Here is a 22,803-nt window from a genome sequence, read left to right on the forward strand (position 1 = left end):
GGCCGCTGATTCTCTTCTTTACGGCCTTGATCACATTCTCTACTTTTGTCTCATATGCGGCATTAATTAGGTCATCTTAATTGCCGCTGTCTATTCATCATTATAGCCGACCTCGGAATTCAAAACCGATGCGACAGATAGCTATTTCTTCTTCCCCAAGTTCCTTTTTGTCTCTTCTATCTCTTATATCTTTTTCATTCTTCTATTTTTCCTTCCCTTCGCCTTTCATACTTGTTAACAGAATCTTCCGACTTCTCTCTTCTTTTTTGAACAATGTCTTTGGTTCCTCCTCTTCCTTCTCATTCGTCTCTTGACTATACTATACTCAAACCCTTCGTTGATTTAGATCCTTCTAGGTTTATATTAGGTCCTTCTCTTATAGATGAACCATCTCCTACTGACTCCCCTTTCTCTAATGAGGGACTTCCTTTGAAAAGAGTTATTCATCTCCATTCTTGGTACTCATCAGCTACGACAGGAAAGAGTCTCAGAACTTGGCCAAGTGTCTCTGAAGCATATTTGGCCTGGTTAGATAGAGTAGAATCTGTTTTTGGCGACTTCTGGCAGGAAATAGGCATTTATGAAGCGATTCAATTATCTCGGCACCCTCCTATAGCCGATAATCTTCTTCTAGCCGCCGCTTTTTGTTTCGGTCCCCTGTTTCTAATATTTTTCTTTTCAAAAGAGGACCTCTAACCCCTACTCTTTTTTATGTAGCCGCCATTGTTGGCTTACGCCCTCATGGCGTCACCCTTTCTATGGCCTACAATCCTGATGGTGTGTCTGATTTCGAAGCACACTTCGATCTTAATGATTTGGCTTACTCCAAATTCCTCCGAAAATTTGCAGGTTAATCCCCTGCCCCGGTCACCAGGAAGGAACACACGGCGTTCCTTCTATACTGGTTATGCCACAATCTTTTCTGCACTCGTTCGCAGAAAATTAACCGAGATTTTGTTCCGATCGCCGTTGGTTTATCTAACGGCGATAAATTGGCCTTGGGGCCATATTTCCTTGATTTTGTTTACACGGAAGTTTTTGATTCTATTAAGCCACTACCTTCTGGTGATGGCATTACCATCAGCTCTGGGTATGGCGTTTTTTGGTTTTTGCAAATATTTTTTCAATTCTATATTCCTGCTTTATGCCAATCCCCTTTCAATCCGATTTTAGCTGCCCAATTTGATTCTTATGGGCTAGCTCTCGACTGTCCACAGCCGATGACCTCTGGTCAGCCCTCTGATTTTCTTACTTATTTCAAGACTTTTTATGAGCTAGCCTCTGATTCAGCTATTTCTTGGGCTCCATTTGTTGATCGTCTCACCGGCCCCTCTTGGTTCCTGGCTCGGTTTGAAGCTATTCAGGGCGAGCTTTCTTCTTCTCGCGCCGGTGAACATTCAGATGTATGGTATTCGTATCTAGCCCCCCGGGACCTTCATGTGGGGCTTAAATCACGTTCGAAACTTACTTACCGAGTACTGAGGTTTATTCCCTTCAATATGTGGCACGGCAATTTGGGTTTGTTCAGCCGATCCTGGCTCTCTTCTAAATTTTTTACGGCCAACACGGTCCGATCATCGTCCTCCCACTAAGAGCATATTTGAAGCTGACAAGCTTTCGGCTATGGGGAATCATCTCAGACGCTTCTTCCAGCTAGCAAGCTTCCGTCCAAACTATACAGGGATAGCCCTTGCCGGCTATGCTACCACGTGGGATCAGTTTACCGACCAGCTTCTTCGATCTTTCTCTGCCTCGGGCATTCCGCAAAACCATCCATCAACTTGGTTAGTCATATAATATTTGTTTATAATATTTCTTCTAATATGGCTGTAACTTATCTTTTATTTTATACACAGCCACCACTCCGAGCAGAGATTCTCCAACCGAGATTGAGTCTCCATCCAGACAACTATTTCTGATGCCCCGCCTTCTTCCTCGGTAAAATATCATTTCTCTACTCATCTTAATCATAATTTTTTTCCTTTGCTGATCATTTTTGTTTATTTCTATTTTCAGTCGATTCCTGCTTCTCCATCGGTCTCCAGCTTCAGACAAAAGACCGATCGAAGTTGTTCAAGTCACTCCCCCGCCGTCTTCTAAACGGCGTAAGTCAGTTGTTAAAAGAAAATTTCAAAATGCCGAAAGTATGCCCCTTCGGCTGATACCACTAAAGACAAAGCCAAGGATATTCCTTCGGCTGACATTCCATCCAAAGAAGCTACTTGCACCCTCTTTGGCTACCTCTGTTCCAACCGAAACGATTGATGTCGGGGTAAGCCAAATTAATTAATTGTACGAAAAGAACATTTCTTAATTATTTATTACTCTTCTTTTAAACTGCAGTCTTCTCCTGAACGAGCCCCTTTTGCTCATTATTCGAAGATGCAGATGGAACGGCAGCTTCGCAGGGAAGCCCGTCTAGATAAAAAAAGAGGGATGGAAAAGAAGAAGAAATCTGTTGAAACGGCGAGCACGACGCCGTTACCCAGTGAGGTTGCATCACCTCTTTCTGCTCCTGCCCCAACATCAACTACAGGGGATGAACAGATAAACATACCTCTCGGGCGAACTTCCGAAGACACAAGCACTATTCCTCCCCGCTCGCCCCAGGGAGCTTCTTCCCCTATTGCTGATGATCCTTTGTCTGCAATTCTTCATTCTTTTTTGATTTCAAGCCCCAACTCCAACGAGGGAGATGATTTTTCGACCATTACCATTTCATCGGACACCCAGAACAAGTTCGATGAATGTCTTAAAATGTATAGCATTGGTATTCCTAGCCTAGCCCAGAATCCGGAACAATTTGATCGGCTATACGCCCTTTTACTCGACTTAGCCGATCGATCAGATATCACCCCCAGTATCGGGTGTTTTGTAGCGACTTTATCACTCCAGCTCTCGTCTTTTTTAGCTCGGCAGCAATCTTTAGGCGCCGAACTTGTAACTTTAGATCAACATTTTCATCGCGTTGATCATTTTAAGAAAAATATCCCTGACATAGCATCTCCAATGGATGAAGTGCATCAGGAAGATAGGGAGTTGGCTGATCAAGAATCGGCTCTGCAAAAACGAATTTCCACTCTGAAAGAAGAGTTGGCTGCAGTCCACTCTAGCACAAACCTCTGATCGTCGACTCCAATTACAGAATCAGCTTAAGCTCAGAAAAGAAGAAGGGATAAGGCTTAAAGAAGAACTGTCTCAACTTTACAAAGTACATCCTTTGATGAAGCGCCGAAGAAAAGCTGCTGAGACTGCCGAAGCCAACCTTATAGCCGAATGGAATCAACTTAGAGACTTATTATCTTGATTCGGCTTGTAATATTCTAATTCTGAATTTGACTATGCTCCCACATGGATGGGTAATATTTTTTTAAATATTTCCAATTTATTGGCCTTTTGTTTCTGACCCATCACTATTTTGTAGATAATATTCATTTCCTCTTGTGATTCGGCTAATCTGAAATGGTCCTGTAATACACTGAACTTTTGCGAATTGCGGAGTTCGAGTGTGTGGAATGGAATGTGGAACTATCCTACATGTTCTAAATGACTTGGACAAGTTTTTGAACAAGTTAGAGGATGATTGGTATGTTAAAAGCAAGAAAGTGCATTGAACTGGCGAAATCAGCATTTTTCTGCATTGCGTACCGGTACAGCCATCATCGTGTACCGGTACATAGTGGCAGATACGTGGCAGCAAGGTTATTTTGGTAATTTCACATTCTAATCCTTATCTATTTGAACCAGCTCGACCCCTGGTGCTCAGTGGATGTTGATAGAGTCCAGAGAAGCATCCTTCACCTTCTCCACTCTCTCTCTCTAGGGTTTTTCTCTCTCTACTTAGAATTCGGCGAATTCGCTCGTTTTCGTCGCAACGTTGGTTTTCCGCGGGTTGCGAGCGTCGCAGAGCCTTCTTGGACGAGTGAAGGAGTATTTTGGAGAGCTTTTCGCAGCTCTGGACCAGTAGGACACTGGTTGGATGTTCGATAAGGTAATCGACTCAATTTTTTCCGCTATCGACGCGTTATTAGTTGAATTGAGTATTGACTTCGAGATTTTACTTCTAGCTGTGCTAAACTGAGGTTTCAACAATTAAAGATGAGTTATTTAGTTGTGAATTAACCTCTTTTGACCTGGGATGAACTACTTTGAAGCTTGATTGAAATAATTGGTTCTTTATGACTCAATTTTGGAGCTTTATGCGAGTTAATCGCGTAATTGATGCAGTCTTGGGATTTTCTCTTCGCAGCATGTTCTCGAACCAAATTGAGCTTAATTGGTGACCAGGGAGACTAGTTTGGAAGGTGTTCTAACTAAGGGTAAGCTGAAATTTCTGCGAGAAAATTGAATTTGCAAGTTTTCGACTATATATATTAGTATTTGAGCGTTTTGACGCCGTTTCGATATTATTCGCAGCGAGAGGGTAATTGACCCTTGGACCGCCTTCGATTGGCATTGGAGGGCCTTTTGGAAGCTTAATTTGAGGTAATAAACTGAACCAAAACAGGGAATTAAGCTTCCACTTTGTATTAATTGAGAATTTTGCCGGAATTGGATTTTAAGTAATCGTCTTGACGCGGTTTTGTTATTTTGTTTTCGGCAGGGTTGAGGGTAAACTGAATTCGGGACTTCTTTTGGGCTGATTTGGAGCCTAGTAATAGGTGGGTTTGACCTAACCAGAGCAAGTGGATGTAACATATGGAAATTTGGAGTTGCGATGTCAACTTTGATCTCGGGGATCAAAGTGAGGATTGAGCTAGTTGGACATCATCCTCGAGTGATTCGTGATGCGTTGGAATGAATTTCGGAGATAAATAAGTGTTTCGGCGCAAATTGGGCGCGAAACGAAATGTAAAAAGAATTTTCGGATTTCCGACGCTAACTTTGATTAAAAGAATTAAAGTAAGGCGTGAGGATAAATTGTGGTATCTCCGAATCAATTGTGAAGTTTTGGAAAAGCCAAGGGTGTGCTTTCAAAGGGTTTTGAAGTGTTCAGTGCGAAGTGGTAGTGCAAAAAGGAGAAATTTCTGCCGTATAATGAAATTGGAGCTGATTCTATTGCTAATTCGGCTCCAATAATGTCAAAATGCAAAGGAATTGCTTCCAAATTGGATTGGTAGCTTGTGAAGGTCCCTTGGTATCTTTTGGACATGTTTGGGTGAAATTGGAGTGAAAACGGAAACTTTAGAATTTTCTGTAAAGAACGGGACTGAGAAAAATTAGCGGAAAATGCACAGTGTCAGAAAATTATGAAAATTGGCAGAGATGTCAGGAACATTTTTATGAGGCTAGATTTGAAGTTTCAGATTATTCTGACACCTATAGAGAGAGAAATAGCATCCGAAAGTTATCTGATGAAGATTACAGTTCGGGACAGTTCGCAGTGACCAAACGGGGTCGAAACTGAAATGTTAAAATTTCAGTGGACTTGTTAAGGAAAACCGAGTATGCCTGTCGAATTTGAGCTCAATTGGACTGTCGGAAGGGCTCCAATTAAATGTATCAGACTAGAATTGGATTGAAGTGATAAGATCGATGACTTATGGACCTAAAGGCAATTGTTACATGCTTAGTGGATTTCCACTAACCGGCCAGGGGAATCTCCTCCATGCTTATCCTCCTTTTCATCCTCCTGTACGTAGAGAGAGAAGGAGAAAAGAAGTGAAAAGGGGAAAAAGAGAGAAGTAATGGATTTGGTGCCGTTTGACGAGCCGATCGAAACGCCGCGCACCTAATTTTTAGTGCTTCGACACTCGGGTTAGTATTATAATATTATAATCTCAAATCAGATTTTTTTTGATGGATTCTTGATAGTAGATGTTAAGAAAAGGTGTTTTGGATGGATTTATTAGTTGATATAGCTTGGTTTTGCCATAGAGAACTTAGGAAAAACCTATATAGGTATCATGTATGCTTGTTGTGAGAAAGCTTAAGAACATGAAATGAGAATCTGTTGGAAAGTAATTTGTTGGAAGGAAACCTGAAGTAGAGTTAGTATATTTCTTTGATAAGGTTTGTTTTTTTATTACCTTAAATAAGGTCTATTTTGGATGTTCTTTGATTGCTACAGTTTGTAGCTTCTATAAAGCTTAGAGAAGCATGCTGGTAGTAGGAGTGAACTTAGGCTTTCTAGGTTACTAAAAGCTGTTTGCTATAAATCCTAGGGAATAGGCCTATAGGTATCATGTAAATGAACCTAGCTGTTGAGAAAAATGAAGAGTAAGTTATAATTCCTGATTAAAGCTTGATATGTATACCTTAAAGAAATGAATTTGTAGTAGAATTCAGGAATTCTGAAACTTTAAGAATGAGAGGTAACAGAAGTTGATCTCTAATGTTCCTAAATTATTTAACATTGGTATTGAAGCCTAGGTTTCTATATAGGTTCTTATAGAACCTATATAGAAACAGGTTGTATTAAGCTAATGTTTGGGTAGTATTTAGAGCTCTAAACTTAAAAATGCTAACTTGTAGGATTGAGGCCCCAGCTTGAAATTAATCGCGTGGAAACCTAATTGAGGGTAAAACAAACGCGTTGGCGAAGTCGGTTCGGCAATCCGTCGAGCCTACGTGAAGATATTGCCAAAAGAACATTCTCGGCGACAAGTGTCGGGAGCGCGGGTCGCGATTCGTGGAAAAGTGCGAGAAGTGGATTTCTCTCATTCCAGTACCAAATAAAGGTGGGTTATGCTTACCGAAGCGATTAGGTCGCTTCCCATGTCAAAGTAAAGTATGGTCTCATTTGATGCATATATGAATATAGTTGTCGATATATGAATATAAATGCTTGATGCGTATGAATGAATAGGCATATATGGTGGTTGACATATTATGATTGTTGACATATGATAGTTATCAGATAAGTATGAATGCTACATGCATATGAATATGAATGCTAGATGCATATGAATGTATTATAGTTCAAACTATATGAACGTCGATAATTCTAGTTGATAAAGGAACTTCGATGTTGATAAGTAATTGAAAATATGTAAACTATGAACCTAGGCAAGAGTACCTAGGATGATATATAGATCGAGTGGCATGGCCTAGTGTCAGTAAACATAGGTCTGACATGAACCTAGTGTCATTGGACATAGGTCGAGTAATTAAACCTAGAGTCGAGTTCTAGGTGAAAATGATATAAAACCTAGCAAATGAACCTAGGTTATGATATATAGTAAGACTTAGTACATTTGAACTAAGTTGTGAATATTAGTGGTATAGTGACCACTAGGAAAGGATTGGTATCGACCTAGGAGGGTCGTCAACATAGGGTAAAGTGAGTAAACCCTCAAATTGTGGAAATGGATTCCGGAATCCCAAGATCTATTATAACCTTGGTATCAAGGCTAGGGCGTGTGCGACGATTTCGCCGCCGAGATTGATACCAAGGCAGGATTGGGTGTGTGCGCAGTGTCCACCACCCGGAGGCTTGAACCATTGTTCGGCGTGTGCGACGATTTCGCCGCCAGATGGTTAAGCTAGCTTGTGGATCCTACCGCCTGTTGACTGAACCACTGTCGTGGCGTGTGCGACGATTTCGCCGCCGGGTGGCTAAGTCATTGACCTAGGCTGTTGTTGGGTGAGGTGCGACTCGTTCGCCGCCAGACAGCTAGGACAGGAGTACGGTGAGCTGTCGCCAGCTGAGGTGCATGTGAGAGTTCCTTCACCTCGAGCTAGACAGTGCGCGGACTATCCGCAATTGATTGACTCAAAACCGAGTCGGGTGGCATAGTGAGATTAAGGTAAGAGCAACCTTAAGAAAGAATTTGCCAATGAATATAGTGGGGCCAAGTTTAAGGTGTAGAACACCAAGTACAAGTACAAAGAATAAAGAGCAAAACATGAACGATAATGAAATTAGCTAATGAACGAGAATAGCTAAGAAATAAAAGAACGGCTATAAGTAAAGAATGGTTAAAGATATAAAGTAGAATCAAGTAATCTACTTACATGATTGACAGGTTTTGCATATTGCATAGCAGCGAGGCAAGGTATGGTTTTATTTATTGCTTAGTCAAATATCTATCTATCTATCTATTTGTTGAACTAACCTACTGTTGCCTCCTTTGGACCTGGTGGGTCGAGCTCTTCCCTTGGGTGGCCGTACCCACTGGGAACTATATTTATATAGTTCTCACCCCCGTGTTGTTTTGGGGGTACAGGTTGCACGCGAGCGGCGCGGCGGCGCGAGGACAGGGCGTAGCTCCGTAGATAGCGCCCCACCACTGAGACCGAGATAGCAATACCCTGATGTGATCGAGCTCATAGAGTATAAGATGAAGAAACAAATTTGTAGTAAATTGTATAAGTTTTGTAATAACTTAAAGGTATTTGTAATAGTGTAAATGTAAAATTCTGAGATGAATGCTTGTAATAGCATAGCTCGCATTTTTGTTTTTGATACTATGCAATCTGTGGTTGAATACAGTTCCTGTTTGGAACCTCTTGTATCGCATTGTATAGATTGTGACGCCTAGAACGTACAGGGGAGGTTCTGTCCGTTCGGCGGTCTGTCGGCGTGCCCGAATCCGACCAAATAGGCGGAGCTCGGGGCGTGACAGATTAAATGGTATCAGAGCATGAAAAGAGCAATAGAAACGGTTTAAGCGGACCTAGGAGACCTAGGATAGTAAACCGTAAGGACTTATGTTCGTGAGAGACGAGGACTTGTGACGTGTGGCGAAAGGTAAATCGATTGGGTCAAGTTTAGTAAACCTCTAAGACGGATATTAGAGGTAGATTCAAGGTTCAGTTTATTCTCAGCCAAGTGAGTTCATGTTGGGTCGACACAACATGAAACCGAGGGATGGGAATAAGCTTCCTTGCATGACTTTCGCCCGATTTGAGTTTGTGTTAATTATTTCGTATTCGACCCAGAGGGTCGAGGACTAACCGAGTTGTCGTGTCATGTTTCAGGAAGCGATGGCACCGCGTAGGCGATCTTCGTCTAGATTGGCGCGAGATGGGACAGATGGTGTCCCTGAGCAGACTGAGGCGAGCGGAGACTTGGAGCTTCGCGATCAGTTGGCCACACTCGTGGGAGTGGTGAGGCAACAAGCGGATGTAGTGCAACGTCAGCAGGAAACTGCTCTGCGACAAGAAGAGCGAATAAAGAGACTTCAGGAAACAGTGGATCAGTTAGTGACCGCACCAGTTTCGGCCTGTCGAGTACAGCCGGGAGTTGCGGCAGCGGCATTTCCGTCGAGGTCGGGTGATCCAACTGCTATTGATTCAGGGCCGGAAGCGGAAAGAGAGCGAGCTTTAGCGGCTCTCATGTCCTTCAAGAAGTTTGATCCACCTGCGTTTGATGGAGAGGACATAGATCCATGGACTGTGGAGTCATGGATTGATTCCATAGAGACTATCTTCGAGGATTTGTACACGGTGGAGCGGGACAAGGTACACCTAGCCGTGCATTGTCTACAATTGTCGGCGAAGGAATGGTGGAAAGGCGTTAAACGGAACCGATCGCCTAGTCTTCCTTCTATGGTTTGGGAAGAGTTTCGGGAATTAATGCGTTCAACTTATTTCCCCGATAGTGAAAAGAGAAAGCTTCAGAACAGGTTTCAGAAACTACGACAGGGAGACCGCCTTGTGAGGGAATACGAGCGGGAATTCTCTCGTATCGTGAACTATGTTCCAAGTGTGGTACGGGACGACAAGGATCGAGCTGATTGTTTTGTACGACTTCGGCCTGATATTTTTGAAGCAGTGCATAATCTAAAGTTGCAGACTTTTGCTGAAGTCTTGGATCGGGCCTTATGGATAGAACAAGGCAATGCATCGGTGCAGGAGGAGCGCGAATCTTATTACAAGGAAAAAGAAAAAGAACGACCAGCGAGTGGGTATGATGGTCAGTCAAGTTCTCAGCGGACCACTGGGAGTTCGCGTTCGCGATCCCGAGCTCCGGGGACGTATCGTAGTCGGACCTCGGCATGTTGTGTTATTTGTGGGGGTCCTCACTACCCACAGCAGTGTGAGCAACAAGATGGCAAGTGCTTCAGGTGTGGACGGCCAGGTCATGCGCGGGACGAGTGTCCACGGGGTGCTAGCCAAGCCTTGATGCTGGCGACGGCATTCTCCTCTCCGGGACAACTTGTAGATGTGCCACCTGTGGCACGGTCTGGAGAGCGAATGAGGATAAGGCAACCGAGGGGTTCGCGACGAACGACAAGTGGCCGTGGATAGGTGTTCCATGTGGAGGAACCTGCTACGACTGTTGGCATTGTGACAGGTACGAGTTAATCAAAGCAAGCATGTATTTCAATATGATATAAATTGGTGCATTGCATGCTTTCTTTATGTATTCTATTACTACTATTTGTGCATGAGGATAGTAGTGATTGATTATAGAGACCCGAACATGCTTGTGGTGGATGTGTAGTACCTGCTATTGCAGATAGGAGGCCAAATGGCACTAGCAAATTGCTGGTAAGAGCCTGTGAATAAGACGTAAGACTCGTAGTAGAAATGGTAGTAGCTGACCAACTCTCAAATTAATGCGAGTTGCTGATTGCGAGAGTCTAGTCGCGGTGTTCGTGGAACTCGTGTAAGACCGAGCATTTTGCAGGTTGTTCTAGTAGATCGAACAGTGAAAGTGGAGTCACTGTTGCGTCTGGTACGTGCACGTGGACCTAACAATACCTCGAATTGAGGTCAATGGGTCGTGCTCGTGTAGTTGAGTGCATAGGCAAGAGTTGCCTGATGCTAGACTTAATATAGCACGCGATAGAGTCGTGTAGAGCGCTCTAGTGTTGGTGCTCGTAGAGTACAGATTTGTTTCAGCCGTGAGTGCGTTGGCAGTAGCACTTTAGCATTGCTAAGTGTGAAGCGTGCCAGAGGTCACTCGTAGGGCTGGTGGCTCGCACTAGGTGCGTAGGAGCCGATAGTGGTATGTGTGCGCGATAGAGAGTGTCGTGTGAGACGACGTTTGCGGGTAGTGCTTGGGGACGATCCGTGCCTGGACCACTTGTGGACTGTGGAGCCTGGGCCCATTGGGCAGGCACAGTCGGCTGTGAGAGGCAGCGGCCCGGTACCTACGGGTAGGGCAGCGAGTTTTGGTCAGGACGGTAGTTCCAGCATAGACCCGAGTACGTGGAATGCCACGTGTTGGATCGTGAAATCGGTGATGCACTAAGAGTGCGGTTGTGACCCAACCCGAGGACTTGGCGTGGTTTGGGGTCTCGGTTGCTCCCAGTTGGAGTAGGTATAAGGTATCTCAAATGAGAACTTTGCTTCGTGATAATTGGGTTTACGCTTGCGAGCGAGAGGCATTATGTCGTGTCACGGTTGAGTTAGGCAATCGGCCTATAGCGGATCGGTAACTTATGAACCGAATTGTGGTATTGGTTTACTCGTTCATACTGAAAGCGAGCGTAGTGGACCCATTCCAGTGGCTTGTGAGTAGGGCCGTGAAAGCGAAGGCTTAGTCCTATGGATGAATTAATCAGACTTGCTACGATAAGCATCGATAACGAGCTGAGAATGGAAACGCGAACAAAGTGTTCGTAGAGACTGATGTGGAGAAATCAGTATAGTATAAAATGAAATTGAGAAACTGTAGAATAGTATTGGAATTTATCTCCATCCGTTAAGTAATGAGGAATAAAATGTATCTAAGTTTCGCGGACGAAACTTTTGTTAACGGGAGGAGAATGTAACATATGGAAATTTGGAGTTGCGATGTCAACTTTGATCTCGGGGATCAAAGTGAGGATTGAGCTAGTTGGACATCATCCTCGAGTGATTCGTGATGCGTTGGAATGAATTTCGGAGATAAATAAGTGTTTCGGCGCAAATTGGGCGCGAAACGAAATGTAAAAAGAATTTTCGGATTTCCGACGCTAACTTTGATTAAAAGAATTAAAGTAAGGCGTGAGGATAAATTGTGGTATCTCCGAATCAATTGTGAAGTTTTGGAAAAGCCAAGGGTGTGCTTTCAAAGGGTTTTGAAGTGTTCAGTGCGAAGTGGTAGTGCAAAAAGGAGAAATTTCTGCCGTATAATGAAATTGGAGCTGATTCTATTGCTAATTCGGCTCCAATAATGTCAAAATGCAAAGGAATTGCTTCCAAATTGGATTGGTAGCTTGTGAAGGTCCCTTGGTATCTTTTGGACATGTTTGGGTGAAATTGGAGTGAAAACGGAAACTTTAGAATTTTCTGTAAAGAACGGGACTGAGAAAAATTAGCGGAAAATGCACAGTGTCAGAAAATTATGAAAATTGGCAGAGATGTCAGGAACATTTTTATGAGGCTAGATTTGAAGTTTCAGATTATTCTGACACCTATAGAGAGAGAAATAGCATCCGAAAGTTATCTGATGAAGATTACAGTTCGGGACAGTTCGCAGTGACCAAACGGGGTCGAAACTGAAATGTTAAAATTTCAGTGGACTTGTTAAGGAAAACCGAGTATGCCTGTCGAATTTGAGCTCAATTGGACTGTCGGAAGGGCTCCAATTAAATGTATCAGACTAGAATTGGATTGAAGTGATAAGATCGATGACTTATGGACCTAAAGGCAATTGTTACATGCTTAGTGGATTTCCACTAACCGGCCAGGGGAATCTCCTCCATGCTTATCCTCCTTTTCATCCTCCTGTACGTAGAGAGAGAAGGAGAAAAGAAGTGAAAAGGGGAAAAAGAGAGAAGTAATGGATTTGGTGCCGTTTGACGAGCCGATCGAAACGCCGCGCACCTAATTTTTAGTGCTTCGACACTCGGGTTAGTATTATAATATTATAATCTCAAATCAGATTTTTTTTGATGGATTCTTGATAGTAGATGTTAAGAAAAGGTGTTTTGGATGGATTTATTAGTTGATATAGCTTGGTTTTGCCATAGAGAACTTAGGAAAAACCTATATAGGTATCATGTGTGCTTGTTGTGAGAAAGCTTAAGAACATGAAATGAGAATCTGTTGGAAAGTAATTTGTTGGAAGGAAACCTGAAGTAGAGTTAGTATATTTCTTTGATAAGGTTTGTTTTTTTTATTACCTTAAATAAGGTCTATTTTGGATGTTCTTTGATTGCTACAGTTTGTAGCTTCTATAAAGCTTAGAGAAGCATGCTGGTAGTAGGAGTGAACTTAGGCTTTCTAGGTTACTAAAAGCTGTTTGCTATAAATCCTAGGGAATAGGCCTATATAGGTATCATGTAAATGAACCTAGCTGTTGAGAAAAATGAAGAGTAAATTATAATTCCTGATTAAAGCTTGATTGTATACCTTAAAGAAATGAATTTGTAGTAGAATTCAGGAATTCTGAAACTTTAAGAATGAGAGGTAACAGAAGTTGATCTCTAATGTTCCTAAATTATTTAACATTGGTATTGAAGCCTAGGTTTCTATATAGGTTCTTATAGAACCTATATAGAAACAGGTTGTATTAAGCTAATGTTTGGGTAGTATTTAGAGCTCTAAACTCAAAAATGCTAACTTGTAGGATTGAGGCCCCAGCTTGAAATTAATCGCGTGGAAACCTAATTGAGGGTAAAACAAACGCGTTGGCGAAGTCGGTTCGGCAATCCGTCGCTCCTACGCGAAGATATCGCCAAAAGAAGATTTTCGGCGACAAGTGTCGGGAGCGCGGGTCGCGATTCGTGGAAAAGTGCGAGAAGTGGATTTCTCTCATTCCAGTACCAAATAAAGGTGGGTTATGCTTACCGAAGCGATTAGGTCGCTTCCCATGTCAAAGTAAAGTATGGTCTCATTTGATGCATATATGAATATAGTTGTCGATATATGAATATAAATGCTTGATGCGTATGAATGAATAGGCATAAATGGTGGTTGACATATTATGATTGTTGACATACGATAGTTATCAGATAAGTATGAATGCTACATGCATATGAATATGAATGCTAGATGCATATGAATGTATTATAGTTCAAACTATATGAACGTCGATAATTCTAATTGATAAAGGAACTTCGATGTTGATAAGTAATTGAGAATATGTAAACTATGAACCTAGGCAAGAGTACCTAGGATGATATATAGATCGAGTGGCACGGCCTAGTGTCAGTAAACATAGGTCTGACATGAACCTAGTGTCATTGGACATAGGTCGAGTAATTAAACCTAGAGTCGAGTTCTAGGTGAAAATGATATAAAACCTAGCAAATGAACCTAGGTTATGATATATAGTAAGACTTAGTACATTTGAACTAAGTTGTGAATATTAGTGGTATAGTGACCACTAGGAAAGGATTGGTATCGACCTAGGAGGGTCGTCAACATAGGGTAAAGTGAGTAAACCCTCAAGTTGTGGAAATGGATTCCGGAATCCCAAGATCTATTATAACCTTGGTATCAAGGCTAGGGCGTGTGCGACGATTTCGCCGCCGAGATTGATACCAAGGCAGGATTGGGTGTGTGCGCAGTGTCCACCACCCGGAGGCTTGAACCATTGTTCGGCGTGTGCGACGATTTCGCCGCCAGATGGTTAAGCCAGCTTGTGGATCCTACCGCCTGTTGACTGAACCACTGTCGTGGCGTGTGCGACGATTTCGCCGCCGGGTGGCTAAGTCATTGACCTAGGCTGTTGTTGGGTGAGGTGCGACTCGTTCGCCGCCAGACAGCTAGGACAGGAGTACGGTGAGCTGTCGCCAGCGGAGGTGCATGTGAAGTTCCTTCACCTCGAGCTAGACAGTGCGCGGACTATCCGCAATTGATTGACTCAAAACCGAGTCGGGTGGCATAGTGAGATTAAGGTAAGAGCAACCTTAAGAAAGAATTTGCCAATGAATATAGTGGGGCCAAGTTTAAGGTGTAGAACACCAAGTACAAGTACAAAGAATAAAGAGCAAAACATGAACGATAATGAAATTAGCTAATGAACGAGAATAGCTAAGAAATAAAAGAACGGCTATAAGTAAAGAATGGTTAAAGATATAAAGTAGAATCAAGTAATCTACTTACATGATTGACAGGTTTTGCATATTGCATAGCAGCGAGGCAAGGTATGGTTTTATTTATTGCTTAGTCAAATATCTATCTATCTATCTATTTGTTGAACTAACCTACTGTTGCCTCCTTTGGACCTGGTGGGTCGAGCTCTTCCCTTGGGTGGCCGTACCCACTGGGAACTATATTTATATAGTTCTCACCCCCGTGTTGTTTTGGGGGTACAGGTTGCACGCGAGCGGCGCGGCGGCGCGAGGAGAGGACAGGGCGTAGCTCCGTAGATAGCGCCCCACCACTGAGACCGAGATAGCAATACCCTGATGTGATCGAGCTCATAGAGTATAAGATGAAGAAACAAATTTGTAGTAAATTGTATAAGTTTTGTAATAACTTAAAGGTATTTGTAATAGTGTAAATGTAAAATTCTGAGATGAATGCTTGTAATAGCATAGCTCGCATTTTTGTTTTTGATACTATGCAATCTGTGGTTGAATACAGTTCCTGTTTGGAACCTCTTGTATCGCATTGTATAGATTGTGACGCCTAGAACGTACAGGGGAGGTTCTGTCCGTTCGGCGGTCTGTCGGCGTGCCCGAATCCGACCAAATAGGCGGAGCTCGGGGCGTGACAGATTAAATGGTATCAGAGCATGAAAAGAGCAATAGAAACGGTTTAAGCGGACCTAGGAGACCTAGGATAGTAAACCGTAAGGACTTATGTTCGTGAGAGACGAGGACTTGTGACGTGTGGCGAAAGGTAAATCGATTGGGTCAAGTTTAGTAAACCTCTAAGACGGATATTAGAGGTAGATTCAAGGTTCAGTTTATTCTCAGCCAAGTGAGTTCATGTTGGGTCGACACAACATGAAACCGAGGGATGGGAATAAGCTTCCTTGCATGACTTTCGCCCGATTTGAGTTTGTGTTAATTATTTCGTATTCGACCCAGAGGGTCGAGGACTAACCGAGTTGTCGTGTCATGTTTCAGGAAGCGATGGCACCGCGTAGGCGATCTTCGTCTAGATTGGCGCGAGATGGGACAGATGGTGTCCCTGAGCAGACTGAGGCGAGCGGAGACTTGGAGCTTCGCGATCAGTTGGCCACACTCGTGGGAGTGGTGAGGCAACAAGCGGATGTAGTGCAACGTCAGCAGGAAACTGCTCTGCGACAAGAAGAGCGAATAAAGAGACTTCAGGAAACAGTGGATCAGTTAGTGACCGCACCAGTTTCGGCCTGTCGAGTACAGCCGGGAGTTGCGGCAGCGGCATTTCCGTCGAGGTCGGGTGATCCAACTGCTATTGATTCAGGGCCGGAAGCGGAAAGAGAGCGAGCTTTAGCGGCTCTCATGTCCTTCAAGAAGTTTGATCCATGCGTTTGATGGAGAGGACATAGATCCATGGACTGTGGAGTCATGGATTGATTCCATAGAGACTATCTTCGAGGATTTGTACACGGTGGAGCGGGACAAGGTACACCTAGCCGTGCATTGTCTACAATTGTCGGCGAAGGAATGGTGGAAAGGCGTTAAACGGAACCGATCGCCTAGTCTTCCTTCTATGGTTTGGGAAGAGTTTCGGGAATTAATGCGTTCAACTTATTTCCCCGATAGTGAAAAGAGAAAGCTTCAGAACAGGTTTCAGAAACTACGACAGGGAGACCGCCTTGTGAGGGAATACGAGCGGGAATTCTCTCGTATCGTGAACTATGTTCCAAGTGTGGTACGGGACGACAAGGATCGAGCTGATTGTTTTGTACGACTTCGGCCTGATATTTTTGAAGCAGTGCATAATCTAAAGTTGCAGACTTTTGCTGAAGTCTTGGATCGGGCCTTATGGATAGAACAAGGCAATGCATCGGTGCAGGAGGAGCGCGAATCTTATTACAAGGAAAAAGAAAAAGAACGACCAGCGAGTGGGTATGATGGTCAGTCAAGTTCTCAGCGGACCACTGGGAGTTCGCGTTCGCGATCCCGAGCTCCGGGGACGTATCGTAGTCGGACCTCGGCATGTTGTGTTATTTGTGGGGGTCCTCACTACCCACAGCAGTGTGAGCAACAAGATGGCAAGTGCTTCAGGTGTGGACGGCCAGGTCATGCGCGGGACGAGTGTCCACGGGGTGCTAGCCAAGCCTTGATGCTGGCGACGGCATTCTCCTCTCCGGGACAACTTGTAGATGTGCCACCTGTGGCACGGTCTGGAGAGCGAATGAGGATAAGGCAACCGAGGGGTTCGCGACGAACGACAAGTGGCCGTGGATAGGTGTTCCATGTGGAGGAACCTGCTACGACTGTTGGCATTGTGACAGGTACGAGTTAATCAAAGCAAGCATGTATTTCAATATGATATAAATTGGTGCATTGCATGCTTTCTTTATGTATTCTATTACTACTATTTGTGCATGAGGATAGTAGTGATTGATTATAGAGACCCGAACATGCTTGTGGTGGATGTGTAGTACCTGCTATTGCAGATAGGAGGCCAAATGGCACTAGCAAATTGCTGGTAAGAGCCTGTGAATAAGACGTAAGACTCGTAGTAGAAATGGTAGTAGCTGACCAACTCTCAAATTAATGCGAGTTGCTGATTGCGAGAGTCTAGTCGCGGTGTTCGTGGAACTCGTGTAAGACCGAGCATTTTGCAGGTTGTTCTAGTAGATCGAACAGTGAAAGTGGAGTCACTGTTGCGTCTGGTACGTGCACGTGGACCTAACAATACCTCGAATTGAGGTCAATGGGTCGTGCTCGTGTAGTTGAGTGCATAGGCAAGAGTTGCCTGATGCTAGACTTAATATAGCACGCGATAGAGTCGTGTAGAGCGCTCTAGTGTTGGTGCTCGTAGAGTACAGATTTGTTTCAGCCGTGAGTGCGTTGGCAGTAGCACTTTAGCATTGCTAAGTGTGAAGCGTGCCAGAGGTCACTCGTAGGGCTGGTGGCTCGCACTAGGTGCGTAGGAGCCGATAGTGGTATGTGTGCGCGATAGAGAGTGTCGTGTGAGACGACGTTTGCGGGTAGTGCTTGGGGACGATCCGTGCCTGGACCACTTGTGGACTGTGGAGCCTGGGCCCATTGGGCAGGCACAGTCGGCTGTGAGAGGCAGCGGCCCGGTACCTACGGGTAGGGCAGCGAGTTTTGGTCAGGACGGTAGTTCCAGCATAGACCCGAGTACGTGGAATGCCACGTGTTGGATCGTGAAATCGGTGATGCACTAAGAGTGCGGTTGTGACCCAACCCGAGGACTTGGCGTGGTTTGGGGTCTCGGTTGCTCCCAGTTGGAGTAGGTATAAGGTATCTCAAATGAGAACTTTGCTTCGTGATAATTGGGTTTACGCTTGCGAGCGAGAGGCATTATGTCGTGTCACGGTTGAGTTAGGCAATCGGCCTATAGCGGATCGGTAACTTATGAACCGAATTGTGGTATTGGTTTACTCGTTCATACTGAAAGCGAGCGTAGTGGACCCATTCCAGTGGCTTGTGAGTAGGGCCGTGAAAGCGAAGGCTTAGTCCTATGGATGAATTAATCAGACTTGCTACGATAAGCATCGATAACGAGCTGAGAATGGAAACGCGAACAAAGTGTTCGTAGAGACTGATGTGGAGAAATCAGTATAGTATAAAATGAAATTGAGAAACTGTAGAATAGTATTGGAATTTATCTCCATCCGTTAAGTAATGAGGAATAAAATGTATCTAAGTTTCGCGGACGAAACTTTTGTTAACGGGAGGAGAATGTAACATATGGAAATTTGGAGTTGCGATGTCAACTTTGATCTCGGGGATCAAAGTGAGGATTGAGCTAGTTGGACATCATCCTCGAGTGATTCGTGATGCGTTGGAATGAATTTCGGAGATAAATAAGTGTTTCGGCGCAAATTGGGCGCGAAACGAAATGTAAAAAGAAAGAGAATTTTCGGATTTCCGACGCTAACTTTGATTAAAAGAATTAAAGTAAGGCGTGAGGATAAATTGTGGTATCTCCGAATCAATTGTGAAGTTTTGGTAAAGCCAAGGGTGTGTTTTCACAGGGTTTTGAAGAGCTCAGTGCGAAGTGGTAGTGCAAAAAGGCCATGTAATGGAATTGGAGCCGATTCTATTTCTAATTCGGCTCAAATAATGTCAAAATGAAAACGAATTGCTTCCAAATTGGATTGGTAGCTTGTGAAGGTCCCTTGGTATCTTTTGGACATGTTTGGGTGAAATCGGAGTGAAAACGGAAACTTTAGAATTTTCTGTAAAGAACGGGACTGAGAAAATTAGCGGAAAATGCACAGTGTCAGAAAATTATGAAAATTGGCAGAGATGTCAGGAACATTTTTATGAGGCTAGATTTGAAGTTTCAGATTATTCTGACACCTATAGAGAGAGAAATAGCATCCGAAAGTTATCTGATGAAGATTATAGTTCGGGACAGTTCGCAGTGACCAAACGGGGTCGAAACTGAAATGTTAAAATTTCAGTGGACTTGTAAAGGAAAACCGAGTATGCCTGTCGAATTTGAGCTCAATTGGACTGTCGGAAGGGCTCCAATTAAATGTATCAGACTAGAATTGGATTGAAGTGATAAGATCGATGACTTATGGACCTAAAGGCAATTGTTACATGCTTAGTGGATTTCCACTAACCGGCCAGGGGAATCTCCTCCATGCTTATCCTCCTTTTCATCCTCCTGTACGTAGAGAGAGAAGGAGAAAAGAAGTGAAAAGGGGAAAAAGAGAGAAGTAATGGATTTGGTGCCGTTTGACGAGCCGATCGAAACGCCGCGCACCTAATTTTTAGTGCTTCGACACTCGGGTTAGTATTATAATATTATAATCTCAAATCAGATTTTTTTTGATGGATTCTTGATAGTAGATGTTAAGAAAAGGTGTTTTGGATGGATTTATTAGTTGATATAGCTTGGTTTTGCCATAGAGAACTTAGGAAAAACCTATATAGGTATCATGTGTGCTTGTTGTGAGAAAGCTTAAGAACATGAAATGAGAATCTGTTGGAAAGTAATTTGTTGGAAGGAAACCTGAAGTAGAGTTAGTATATTTCTTTGATAAGGTTTGTTTTTTTATTACCTTAAATAAGGTCTATTTTGGATGTTCTTTGATTGCTACAGTTTGTAGCTTCTATAAAGCTTAGAGAAGCATGCTGGTAGTAGGAGTGAACTTAGGCTTTCTAGGTTACTAAAAGCTGTTTGCTATAAATCCTAGGGAATAGGCCTATAGGTATCATGTAAATGAACCTAGCTGTTGAGAAAAATGAAGAGTAAGTTATAATTCCTGATTAAAGCTTGATATGTATACCTTAAAGAAATGAATTTGTAGTAGAATTCAGGAATTCTGAAACTTTAAGAATGAGAGGTAACAGAAGTTGATCTCTAATGTTCCTAAATTATTTAACATTGGTATTGAAGCCTAGGTTTCTATATAGGTTCTTATAGAACCTATATAGAAACAGGTTGTATTAAGCTAATGTTTGGGTAGTATTTAGAGCTCTAAACTTAAAAATGCTAACTTGTAGGATTGAGGCCCCAGCTTGAAATTAATCGCGTGGAAACCTAATTGAGGGTAAAACAAACGCGTTGGCGAAGTCGGTTCGGCAATCCGTCGAGCCTACGTGAAGATATTGCCAAAAGAACATTCTCGGCGACAAGTGTCGGGAGCGCGGGTCGCGATTCGTGGAAAAGTGCGAGAAGTGGATTTCTCTCATTCCAGTACCAAATAAAGGTGGGTTATGCTTACCGAAGCGATTAGGTCGCTTCCCATGTCAAAGTAAAGTATGGTCTCATTTGATGCATATATGAATATAGTTGTCGATATATGAATATAAATGCTTGATGCGTATGAATGAATAGGCATATATGGTGGTTGACATATTATGATTGTTGACATATGATAGTTATCAGATAAGTATGAATGCTACATGCATATGAATATGAATGCTAGATGCATATGAATGTATTATAGTTCAAACTATATGAACGTCGATAATTCTAGTTGATAAAGGAACTTCGATGTTGATAAGTAATTGAAAATATGTAAACTATGAACCTAGGCAAGAGTACCTAGGATGATATATAGATCGAGTGGCATGGCCTAGTGTCAGTAAACATAGGTCTGACATGAACCTAGTGTCATTGGACATAGGTCGAGTAATTAAACCTAGAGTCGAGTTCTAGGTGAAAATGATATAAAACCTAGCAAATGAACCTAGGTTATGATATATAGTAAGACTTAGTACATTTGAACTAAGTTGTGAATATTAGTGGTATAGTGACCACTAGGAAAGGATTGGTATCGACCTAGGAGGGTCGTCAACATAGGGTAAAGTGAGTAAACCCTCAAATTGTGGAAATGGATTCCGGAATCCCAAGATCTATTATAACCTTGGTATCAAGGCTAGGGCGTGTGCGACGATTTCGCCGCCGAGATTGATACCAAGGCAGGATTGGGTGTGTGCGCAGTGTCCACCACCCGGAGGCTTGAACCATTGTTCGGCGTGTGCGACGATTTCGCCGCCAGATGGTTAAGCTAGCTTGTGGATCCTACCGCCTGTTGACTGAACCACTGTCGTGGCGTGTGCGACGATTTCGCCGCCGGGTGGCTAAGTCATTGACCTAGGCTGTTGTTGGGTGAGGTGCGACTCGTTCGCCGCCAGACAGCTAGGACAGGAGTACGGTGAGCTGTCGCCAGCTGAGGTGCATGTGAGAGTTCCTTCACCTCGAGCTAGACAGTGCGCGGACTATCCGCAATTGATTGACTCAAAACCGAGTCGGGTGGCATAGTGAGATTAAGGTAAGAGCAACCTTAAGAAAGAATTTGCCAATGAATATAGTGGGGCCAAGTTTAAGGTGTAGAACACCAAGTACAACTACAAAGAATAAAGAGCAAAACATGAACGATAATGAAATTAGCTAATGAACGAGAATAGCTAAGAAATAAAAGAACGGCTATAAGTAAAGAATGGTTAAAGATATAAAGTAGAATCAAGTAATCTACTTACATGATTGACAGGTTTTGCATATTGCATAGCAGCGAGGCAAGGTATGGTTTTATTTATTGCTTAGTCAAATATCTATCTATCTATCTATTTGTTGAACTAACCTACTGTTGCCTCCTTTGGACCTGGTGGGTCGAGCTCTTCCCTTGGGTGGCCGTACCCACTGGGAACTATATTTATATAGTTCTCACCCCCGTGTTGTTTTGGGGGTACAGGTTGCACGCGAGCGGCGCGGCGGCGCGAGGACAGGGCGTAGCTCCGTAGATAGCGCCCCACCACTGAGACCGAGATAGCAATACCCTGATGTGATCGAGCTCATAGAGTATAAGATGAAGAAACAAATTTGTAGTAAATTGTATAAGTTTTGTAATAACTTAAAGGTATTTGTAATAGTGTAAATGTAAAATTCTGAGATGAATGCTTGTAATAGCATAGCTCGCATTTTTGTTTTTGATACTATGCAATCTGTGGTTGAATACAGTTCCTGTTTGGAACCTCTTGTATCGCATTGTATAGATTGTGACGCCTAGAACGTACAGGGGAGGTTCTGTCCGTTCGGCGGTCTGTCGGCGTGCCCGAATCCGACCAAATAGGCGGAGCTCGGGGCGTGACAGTGGAGCTCCCTTATATTCTATATGTACTATAGAATTGATACAGTTGTGTGCTTTTGTGGTTGATATAGAACTTGAGACGAATCACTATATTATAGTGTTGATATATAATTGAATTGAAACCTCTATGAAGTAGAGAACATTCATGCATACAAGTTTTTATGTTCATGTTCAATTCAGTTGAATGATTAATGGACAAGTTATCATGTTGCTAGAAAGTAGAAAACTATGACATTCTTATGACACTTTCTTGGCTCTAAAATAGAGAACAATGACTTGCTTATAATGTTTATAGTGCC

The 22,803-nt window shown here is 43.1% G+C and overlaps 1 protein-coding gene and 2 long non-coding RNA genes across 3 annotated transcripts; all 3 read left to right on the top strand.

The window, feature by feature from the left end:
* The first annotated feature begins 5,370 nt into the window (after positions 1-5,370).
* Positions 5,371-8,390, top strand: LOC109703982. Its single transcript, XR_002214099.1, has 3 exons — positions 5,371-5,757; positions 6,475-6,680; positions 8,169-8,390. It is a non-coding gene; the product is annotated as an uncharacterized LOC109703982 (long non-coding RNA).
* A 321-nt stretch (positions 8,391-8,711) lies between these two features.
* On the top strand, positions 8,712-15,177 carry LOC109703979. Its single transcript, XM_020224729.1, has 3 exons — positions 8,712-8,741; positions 8,923-10,240; positions 15,141-15,177. Exon 2 carries the CDS (start codon positions 8,929-8,931, stop codon positions 10,192-10,194), a length of 1,266 nt encoding a protein of 421 aa, XP_020080318.1. The 5' UTR covers positions 8,712-8,741; positions 8,923-8,928; the 3' UTR covers positions 10,195-10,240; positions 15,141-15,177.
* A 4,217-nt stretch (positions 15,178-19,394) lies between these two features.
* LOC109703981 lies at positions 19,395-22,330 on the top strand. Its single transcript, XR_002214098.1, has 3 exons — positions 19,395-19,697; positions 20,415-20,620; positions 22,109-22,330. It is a non-coding gene; the product is annotated as an uncharacterized LOC109703981 (long non-coding RNA).
* Positions 22,331-22,803: the final 473 nt, after the last annotated feature.

Source organism: Ananas comosus, unplaced genomic scaffold, assembly GCF_001540865.1.
Source record: "Ananas comosus cultivar F153 unplaced genomic scaffold, ASM154086v1, whole genome shotgun sequence".
Taxonomy (NCBI): Eukaryota; Viridiplantae; Streptophyta; class Magnoliopsida; order Poales; family Bromeliaceae; genus Ananas; species Ananas comosus.

What these genes read in the sequence shown, in the direction of transcription:
- LOC109703979 (XM_020224729.1), top strand. Translation starts at nt 8,929, where the DNA reads ATGGCACCGCGTAGGCGATCTTCGTCTAGATTGGCGCGAGATGGGACA.